Source organism: Mus caroli, chromosome 15 (assembly GCF_900094665.2).
Source record: "Mus caroli chromosome 15, CAROLI_EIJ_v1.1, whole genome shotgun sequence".
Taxonomy (NCBI): Eukaryota; Metazoa; Chordata; class Mammalia; order Rodentia; family Muridae; genus Mus; species Mus caroli.
The window spans coordinates 78,944,145-78,954,534 of NC_034584.1; the positions used below are offsets into that span (position 1 = coordinate 78,944,145).

Here is a 10,390-nt window from a genome sequence, read left to right on the forward strand (position 1 = left end):
GCCTCAGACAAATTACAGCTGGGAGAGGTTAGCTTTCTTCTACAGAAGTTATTTGTACTAAATTCTTGTTCATTCTGTGATGTACTTATTGGAGTTGTGTTCAGATTCTAAAGTTTCCTAAGAGACACTGCATTATCTGAGTTATAAGGTGTTTTCCTGGTTAGGGAAAAAAAAAAAAAAAACAACAAAAGGCTGTCCCCGGGGTTCAGAACTGTGAGTTTCATAAGTTATAGGTGCTTGCTGAAGAGGAAGATTGTCCCTGAGCCATTAGGGAGACAGACTGATCTGGTGTGAACCCCCAGTGTAACCCTGGAGCTTCCAGTGCCAGAGGTTCATAGATATTAGAGCTGATTTTGGGGACCCTGCCCTAAGCCCACTCAGGTCAAGGCCCTCTTTGATAAAGTGGTTTTTGTATAATCACACTACTACCAGTCATTGTATGTGAACAGATGACATGCTGCACAGCTGTGATCAACCAGCACTGGCTGGCAGACTCCCTCCCTGTAAGTCCCAGATAGAGCCATGACTCCATGCCCTTTAGCACATCCTAGGAGGAGACGGCAGTGACCACCTCTCATGACCGTGAGGAACCTCGCTGTCACTGAACCTGAGGGGATGTATTGGGTTTACTTTCCTTTTGAAGATCCCAAGCCCTGGCAAGCTGGGGTGACATGGCTTGCTGGGGGACCAGGGCCACGTAGCCCTTTCCTTCACCCCCACTGAATCACTGGACTTCATTGGTTTCTAGAATTGGCTTAAGTCTTTTGAGTAAAATTGTTTATTCAAAATATAATCAAAGTTCACCAGAAACAATGGTTATTTCAAACTGAGCAACCTAATTGCTTTATTAAAGTCAGAGTCCAAAATGAAAGAGCCATCCACATAGAAGAGAGAAAAGTTTTGATGGCTCCCTGGCTTACATGAGGCTGTAGGAGGCAAGTGGGTGACACTTAACAACAGGAACATTCATCGCCCATCCCCAAAGCAAGCTTCTCCTTCCTCACATTTCCCAGCTTCCTTCCCTTTAACAAGCACAAAGTCTGATGTCTCCAGTTGACATGGGTATATACAATGAGCTACAGAGACTGCATTATTTTACACTCCTTTCCTTTCCGGGGAACATTCTCTTCCAGGCTGACAGCGGCTCCTTACAGGTATGAATGAGTCAGGATAAAAGACCTGAGAGCAGAACTGCCCTCCCAAGGCAGCTGGGAGATGGAAGGCCAGCAGGGCAGCCAGCTTCCAGGGCAGAGGCTTCAGGCCACTTGAAAGGGCATGGGTTTCCTGCCAAGCCGCTGCCTCCTTCCCACCTCCTTGTAGTTGGAGGTAGCAGTTCAGAAAAACCTGGTTCCTTACTATATGTCCTCTCAGTCTCCCTTTCTCTGTCTCCACTGCAGGTCTAACCCTGGGGTATACAGTATATTAGGACCTATTCTTTGTGACATAAGTCATTTGGCATGTTTTAGAAACCCATTTGCATGGAAGGTGGCTATATTTCTGACCCGTGTTGTTTACAGGCCCTAGAAAAAGCCAGCCAGATGCTCTCACCCTCCATGCTCCTCCCTCCCCCCTCCCCCCACCCCCACTGCAGAGGAGCTCCCGCAACAAGGAAAGTCAGATGCCTGCCAGGATCTTTTCTAAACTCCCATTTTGGGTCCCAACTTCTATTCCAGCTATCTTCCTGCTACTGTGATGGTTTTTAGGGGGTTCTCTTAGAAAAGCTTTGAGAGTTTGCAGTACAAACACTGCCAGGGTGTATTTTCATGGGAGCACAGAACCGAGCCCAAAATTTATCATGTGGTCAGCTTTGGAAATGCCCACACTCTGGCTAGGGTGGTCACTATCCCCCTCACAGGGTCTTCACAGACCAACCAGTATGCGGGATGGCGTCTGTCAGCCCCAGGAGATACCATTTTCATAATGTTATCAAAGTCAAGGTCATTCCCTTGATTTGCTGTTTGTTTGTATTAATGTGAAACACGTATTAAAGATTGGGGCATTTAAAAGAAAATTCACTTTAAATGTCTCTAAAATATAATGCAATGTCTCAAAGAAAGATGGAATCACAAAGTCAACAGCCACCACTAAGCCTGCCTTGAGAGGCTGGCCTCCTGTTGGATGTGGGTGTTCAAGGGAAAGCCACTCATAATTCACACACTAACACATTCTATGTGTGCTACCTCATGTCTTCATTGAAATTTGTTTTTGTAGAAATCAGAAGTTTTGAAGTAGCAAAAAACATTTTTGTAAGTGTAAATTCTCATATAACAATTTTGAAAGAAAGAACACTGCTATTTGCATCAAGTGTCCTGATCTACAAAGGAAGGGGCTGAGGTCAAAAGAAGGTAAGAGAGCTGAGGGGAGCAGCCCAGAGGATGAGAGTATCCCTAGCACAGCATAAAACCGGCATGGTGGTGGAAACCTGTTAACACCAACACATGGAAGTGGAAGGAGGTTCATGAGTTCAAGATCACCCTCTGCTGTACAGTTAAGTTTGAAGCCTGCATGGGCTATAGAGACCCTGCTTCAAAAACAAGAGAGCCCTATTGGCAACTCATGGCCTGAAGTCACCTTGGAAGTAGATAAACACCGAACTCCATGGCTTCCTCCACTTGTGGGGCTCTCCCTATTACAGAACTCAGATCTCCACCCCAGCCACAGGCTATCAAATCACTTCGTGTGTGATGTTCTAACAGTGGCTGTTTGTCCCAGGGGCTCAGAGGAAGGTTGGGAGGTGCGTGTCAGCATCTACTCACCACTCCTCACCTACAAGGACAGGGCAGCATTCTGACTTCCTCCCTGGAAGGGCCAATGCAGAGGCCCCAAGAGGCTACATTTGGTTCAAGCTCACGATATTTACACGAGGTCTCCAGACCCCAGCTCCACTCTTCAGGTCCAGCCACAGAAGGCAGCACCTGCCGCGTGCCAAGGTCAGCGACTTCTATGAAGCAGGTGAACCCAGACCCATGGTACCTGCACATTCATGTCCCTTTTGAGTGTTATATTTACTTTTTAGGGTCACCGTGTCCACAGGGACAGCCCTACTTAACGATACAAAGGTAAGGGAACCTAAACAGAGAAGCTGTGTGACGGGGTGATGTTAAGATACTCAGACTTTAAAGTGGGAAAAAACAGCCAATGTGGAAAACAGACAGGACCTAAAACTCAGCACATCCAGAGTTTAGACCAGAAATTTAAAACTTATGAATATGAACACACACACACAAACACACAACTGGACCAACTAAATACACAGGGGATAGGACGTCTCAAAAGAAATGGTTTTTGAGACAGGTCTCACTCTATAGCCCTGGCTGTCCCGAACTTGCTATGTAGACCTGGCTGCCACCATGCCTAGCGTATTTATTTTTTGCCTGTGTTTTCAATAATAATCCTTTGGGGGATAATGAGCCTGGGCTACCTCACTGTAGGCAGTCTGGATGCTAGCAAGATCCCAGGAGGCAAGATGGATGCTACCTGAACAAACAGGAATGCCTCCTCCAAGGGACACACAGGAAGCAGCATTTGTTTCTGAGTGTCCTGAAGACTGGACCTAGGTTTCCGCACAACACAACTGCACTTGAATTCCAGTTGTTCCTTGTCACCCTGTGTTGTGTGAGGCCAGACATGTCCCCAAGAAAATCAGTGACAGCCCTAGAAGCCAAACTGTCATCCCCAGGATTCTGGGTGCTTCTGCTGTCATTTGTCACTTTGAGACAGGGTCTTGCTAAGTAGCCCAGGCTGTCCAGAAACTATCCTCCTGCCTCAGCCCCAGGGCTAGGATTGCACACAAGTGCCACCATGTCATGCCCTCTGATGTCAGAATCCTAACCCAGTTCTCAAGGGGCCTCTGAACATGTTTGAAACTCAAAAGTGCCCTCTGGAGAAAGAGGAACTGCGACCAAATAAATGTCTAGTTGTGTCCTCGAGGACAGCCGTATGGTTCAAACCATAGGCTGGGGCGCAGGCCAAGCTTGCCTCCTGCCACTGTACAGTGTCTCTAGGGTGCTTCCCTCCTCTACGTAGGGAATGGTGGTACCTGAGCGGGGATCAGTATGCTTGAGTGCCACACAGAGTCAAAGTGCTTGTACTCACCGTTAGTCCAGCCAAGAGAGTATGGCTGAGCTCTGGTAGAGGGAACACCCAGAAGAGAAGCCATGGAATTACAATAAGCCCTAGACTGCCTCAGTCTTCCACAGAAGCCACACTAAGCTATATTTCCCCTAAGATATATTTCCCCTGTATTCAGACCACAGAATGGCCAGGTTCCTGAAGTGGCAGGTCTGTGACCTCCCTAGATAAAACTGTGGGGACAGCATTCACACGCCCTACAGGAGGAATGGCTATCCTAGACCGGAGGGCCACACCCATAAACCTGAGGTACTCTGGCATTCCAGAACAGGATGTGAATCTGCTGTGATGGTTAGATTAGCATCGGGACCCAGGCTCCAGCACAGTACCAGTGTCTAAGCTTACACTACTCGTCCGTGCTTTTGGAAGGAGTTATTTCAGAGCAGGCAGGGGAGGCAAGCTTCCTCACTGCGTAACAGCTAAGACCCAACCGAGCTACGAAGAATGACAGGTGAGCAAACCCTGACCCAGCCATGCACTTGAACCCTGGCAACTTCAGTGAGGTAGGTGGTATCAGCCCCATTTTACAGGTGGGCAAACTGAGGCAGAATGAAATGCAATAGCTCGCTTTTAATAACAACATACAAAATCTGGAGAAAGCCCCAAAGTAGTGCCCACTCCCAGAGACCAAGGAATGGAGCCAGACAGGAGCCGCGCTCCCATGCCTGCTCTCCAACTCAGAGGGACTGAGCTCGACATACACAGCTGAGCTCTCTGGATCTGGGGCACTAGACCCAGCAGCAACAGGAGGCCCAGCTTCCAGTTTATTCCAGTTGGGTAGAGGAGGCCTCAGTTAGAGCACACTGCCAGGGTGAGGCGTGGGCTGATGACCCACATGGCCACTTGCACCCACCGAGGACAATGCAGACTCATGAGAAGCCTGGTCTCCTCTCTGCCTAGAAAGCCAGGCTGAAGACAAGACCAGCATGCTGACCAAAGCACGGGGCAAAGGGGACAGCACCAGCCTCGCTCTAAGCTCTGGCCCCAGGGTGGTTCTGCCTACAACCTTCCCAGGAGGGTTCCACCCCGGTCCCCATCAGACATCCCTCAGCAGAAGTACCCTCCCACTTTCCTTCAGAACCGAATTCTGCGTCCCTCCGGAGAGCCGAGATCAACGCAGGACGTCTCGGGGTCGGAGGTGTGTGTGTTGGCGGTGTTCTTTGGATGGAAGCAAAGGCCATTCTGGGGGATCGGGGACTGTCTGCCCAGCTGGAGGTTGAGACCCATTCTGGAGCTGGGCATAGGGCGAGGTATTCCCAGCTGACAAACAGCTCATGTCCCCTGACCCCCAGCTGGGACCCACTGTGACAAGAACTCTGGGGGAACAAGTTGGGACCAACTCTCGAGCTGAAGTTCGTCAGTACTGCATTACAAAACCTTCCACTGGCTTTGTGTAGGATGTGTGGACAGTTGCCTGGCACAGAGCCCCAGCAGGGGTACGGGAGCCGAGGTTGGGAGGTCTAAGAACATTCTGGAAGCTGGCAGCCCCTCACGCTCTCTATGATCTCTTGGTGTCTCTGGCCCTCTTTGGGAGCAGAAGGCTCTCAGATAGGCAGAGGGGGCTGAGCGCGGGCACAGGGTGGGAGCAGAGCCAGCGAGGGAGGACGAGGCACTTCAGTTTGGGCTGGTGTTCATGGAGTCGGCCCTGGCCCCGGGAGTCGAGTGGCCCTGCCTGGCTGTAGCTCCGGTGCTGGCTTGTCACAGAAGACCCCGGTTGGCGGTGACAGGTAGGCACTTGGCAGCATTCCCAGGGCCAGGCAGGGCCGGGGCTCCGTGCAGGCTCCACACACACTAGGTCATCAAGATGGGTTTCTGCCGTACTTCCAGGATGTCTAGGGTGACAGGAGGGAGGCAGGCGGGGTGAGGACGCTCTTGGGAGGGAGCCACAGCTACCAACTCCCCCCCCCCATTTCTGATAGGACCTCACGGGCTGCATACACCATCACCACCCTACCCTCCCATGCCAGCAACGGAGATGCATAGATGCAGAGGCCAAGAAAAACAAGACCACCACAGAGACTCCAGAGGCCACACCCAGCTGCGACCACTCAGAGGCCAGTGAGGAAATGTCAGCGGGAGGCTCTGAGGGCTCTGCCCTGTGTACCTGTTAAGATCCGATGCAGCGGCAAAGTGACATAGGTCAGGTGTGCATAGAGAAGGAAGTTCCCATCAGCTCGGTTTAGCTTCAGCCAGGACCCGACAAGGGATCGTCCTGTGCCGGACAGGGACCGAGACCGCAGGTTGGTGGCATTGTGCAGGTCGGCTGGAGAGGAGACGAGGGGAGAGGGTCAGTATCCCAGTGTGGGCCAGGGAGCCTGGGGGAGGTGGCAACAGGACATCTTAACTCCTCTAGACCAATGCATGCCATGCTCACAGATGTTCCTCACCAATGCCCACGTCCTCCAGAGCCCTGCTCCCACCCGCACCGCCTTCTGTCTGCCAGGGCCCACCACTACCTGGGCCTGGCTGGAAAGCACTCGGGGTTCACCCTGGGAAGCCTTCCCTCTTCTGCCCACTTAGCACGCACATAGAAATGGCATGTACAAGCTTGGGTTGAGGACGGTGAGGGACGCTGGCCATTCCCCCAAGAAACTTCCAACTCAGTTCTGAGGGCCACCCCTGATCCCCAAACCCCACTTGCCACAGGACTGATCAAGTGGCCAGCTTGCCCACCAACCCCAGCTTCCCTGGTCACAGACTGAGGAGTCCTGTCCCATGGCTGCACAACTTTCTGGCAGTGATGCCACCCACTGGGAAGGGAGCTGAGTGGGTGGAAGCAGGAGCAGGGGAACACGGAAGGATCTGTGAGCCTGGTGACTCATGGGGGACCAGGAGACAGAGGCATCAGAGAAGCTGTAAGCTTTACCCAAGACAGAAGGTTCTAGAATGAGCAAAGCTGGCCCAAGAAGCAGAAGAGGAAGAACAGAGCCCCTAAACATGAGGTGGGTAGACAGGCTGAGAACAGGACTCTCAGAGGCAGGCCCCTGCCTCATCTACACACAGCTTCGCCCAGCCCTGGGGCCAGCACTCAACACCTGGTGTGTGTGGCTAAGTGCCACTGGGTGGAAGAGTGACTGCCAGGACCAGTGAGCACACGATGGATGAGTGAATGCAAGCCAGAGCAGGGGCCATCCCTCTACAGGAGCACAAAGGAGAAGGCCAGCACCTCCACCATCGTCCTCTCGGAAGAACTCCTCGCTGTCGTTGGCTGAGTGTGATTTCTTCATCTCGGCGATGCGGTTCCTTGGCACCTTCCTCTTGAGGGACGGTGAGAAGAAGGCAGGCCGGTTGTTTCGCTCTGGGGTGGGCGGGGTGCTAAAGGAGGTCACCTGGGAACAAGGAGTCCAAGTCACAAAAGTAGCAGGAACAGACTCTGCCATGAGGCCTCAGTGCCACCTGAATCCTGCCTACAAAGCCAGCCCAAGCAGGGGCTGGTTACAGTCGCTGACCCTGGCCTGAGGGTCAGCTGTCCTGGCTAAGAGGATGTTGGGTGCTGGTGTGTCCTGCCTAAGGAGGGAGCAGGCTGCCAACAGCCTGACAGAGGGCCCCTCTTCCATATCTCAGCACAAAAGAGGGGCTGTTCAGTTGCTGCTGGTGTGATTTAAGCACAGCCATGCCACGCACAGCAGCAATTGATGCCTATCGACATCTGAGCAGAGGGCACACAAACAGGAACCCTGACCTGCCTAAAGCCACCGGGACGGCACCCCAGGTCAACCCCTGGGCCCTTCCCTCCTGCACCCAGCCCCTTTCACAAGTGCCCAGGCTAAGCAGCTCTCTGCCCATCTCTCCTCCCTTCCAAGCACATTCAGTCCCAGCCACCAACAGTCTCCATACTCATTTGAGGGTGAGCTGGGCATAGACAGGCACAAGACATAGGTCCCTTGCCCTCAAGGAGCTCACAGTCTGCTGGGGGTGACAGACTCAAGTGACAACCACAGATGCATGCTGGTCACTGAGACGAAGAAAGGGAGGCACAGGACATGGAAGCACAATGGAAGAAGGGACAGACAGCCTGTGAAATCAGAGTAGGCTTCCTGGAGGAGGTTGCCGCTTGAGCTGGGTCTTGAAGGACGAGTAGGAGTTCGCCAGGTGAAGAAGGGGGGGAAGGGCGTTCCAGGCATAGGGAACTTGGCCCATCCCCTCCCTCCTCCCCATGCAAACAAGAATCGGAGCAGCAAGATGAGCTGAGACCAAGACTTCGGGGCCCCATCGGCCTCCCCGTCATAGCTCCGACATCCACCAAAGTCCCGGCGGCTGATGGGCTCCAGACGGTCCTCCCTCAAGCCAGGGAAGTTTTCAAAAGATAAAAAACAAATACCAGAAACCACAATACACACAGTCTGCATTTCTTGTACACTGGTTACAAGTGACCCCTGAGGACAAGAAGACAAGCAACAGTGCGTACACGGGCTGTGGGCTTGGGTCCTGTGTGACCTCACGACTCCAGGGCTCCACAACCTCCCTGCCATTGAGGGTACGGCTAGGGCCATCTCATCCCTCTCAGCCATTCCCACTTGGCAGATGAGGAAAACTGAGGTGTGGGTAAGTCTAGGGACTTATAAGTGGGCACTCAGCAGACAGCACCCAGTAGTGTCAGCCTGGGCCATATCTGCATACACACTTCAGCATCCAAGTGCCACACAGAACTCGGCACAACCTGGCTGTCACCTGGAGCTCAGAGTCCAAGCTACCCTCCATTCCAAAAGCAAGAGGGTCCCTTCCTGAAGTACCCAACATTTTACCAAACCCTGGCACTTCTTGGTTTTGTTTGGCTTATAAAACACACTAACTGTAAGTGATTCCAAAAGAAAGAAAAGGAGGCGCTCAGGAGCTAACACAAGCGACAGCAGCAGCCAGTCAGGCACCGTCTGCTCTGAGCTGCAGATGCAGAAGGAACCACTGTGGCTGCCACTTGGGACACCTCATATGACCACACCCCATGTAAGGCATGAAGTCGTGAGCGGTGCGCCTGGAACACCCACACTGTGGGAAGCAGGTTCAATGCTTCACTTCTCAATGAGAAACAGACGCTCAGAGAGAAAGACACTCATCCAAGGGGGACACCCGGGCAGCAAAGCCCAGAATGAGGCTGGCCAGTCTCTGGGACAAGGGCTGATTCACAGACCACTCTGCATGGCATCTGCACACTGACCCCATGGGCAGAGCCCTTCTCACACCTGAGCCTGGGGGTCTCTAATGGCCACTGACCTCAGTACCCCACTAGGCAATGAGAGAGCTCAGAGAAATCAAAGCTTGAGGTCCTATGCTGAGCCCTCAGAACTGCAGGCCCAAAGCCAGTCATGTGCTTGTTTGTGTGACTGTGTGTGACAACATGGGGTCAACTCTTCCTCGCCCTTATCTGGCTCACTGCAGAATGGCTTACGTGGCCACAGCTGCCCACAGGTCCACACAGGCAGGCACCAGGCCCAGCTCTGCCAGCTTCTGCTCACAGGCCCCTAAGACTCAGGCTGAGAGGCAACAGCAGCTCCGGGAGTCAGCCATGGTTGGGTATGAACCTGCTGGGCAACCTCAGTCCCGGCACCCCCCCTCTGAGCCTCAGCCTCAACAGCAGCAGTGGAGGTCAGCCAGTGAGAGCTCCCTCACCCGGAGTGTGTGGGGTGGGGGAGCCACAGGAAGTGAACCCAAGGGAGAGGAGACCCCTCCCCCAGCCGTGCAGCCCTTACCCGCTCATGCATGGGCGAAGCTGGGCTTGAATCTTCGGTCCCACAGGGGGATGTGTCACCGGTGGACACTCGGCTCACTGCCATCTCTGCATGGCCCTTGCCCTGAGGCCCCTTCATGCGCACAAACTCCATGTTGTTGTACTTGTAGAAGCCAAATGACATCTTCTGGGCCATGCGAGCAGCCACGCTCACCTGTGGCAGGGAGGACATGGCCTCCATCAGAACCGTGGGGTTCACTTCACAGGTCCTCTCTCAGGACAGTATAACCATCTCTGAGGCCATCTTGAGTCTAAGCCCCAGGGAACCCAGTGAGCCCAACAAGCAGTCCAGTATGGCACGTGTCCCAGATCCCTGGCCAAGGCTGCCTTGCTGCCCTGAACGCCCACACTACAGGCCAGGACCTTAGCAACAGGCTGCTGCGCCACCTCAGACCGGACAGCACCAGCTGGAGGAGCGTGGCCATCAAGACTCCTTCTGGCCAGGCGTGGTGGTGCACGCCTTTAATCCCAGCACTCGGGAGGCAGAGGCAGGCGGATTTCTGAGTTCGAGGCCAGCCTGGTCTACAAAGTGAG

The 10,390-nt window shown here is 53.3% G+C and overlaps 1 protein-coding gene across 1 annotated transcript in view; it reads right to left on the bottom strand.

The window, feature by feature from the left end:
- Positions 1-816: 816 nt before the first annotated feature.
- Positions 817-10,390, bottom strand: part of Kiaa0930 (KIAA0930 ortholog) — a 41,858-nt gene continuing 32,284 nt past the window's right edge. The window contains exons 7-10 of the mRNA XM_021183788.2: positions 9,819-10,010; positions 7,298-7,460; positions 6,236-6,394; positions 817-5,963 (exon numbers count right to left, since the gene is read on the bottom strand). Of these exons, the coding sequence (XP_021039447.1) occupies positions 5,923-5,963; positions 6,236-6,394; positions 7,298-7,460; positions 9,819-10,010 (555 nt within the window). The 3' untranslated portion in view covers positions 817-5,922. The remainder of the gene's footprint in view (positions 5,964-6,235; positions 6,395-7,297; positions 7,461-9,818; positions 10,011-10,390) is intronic.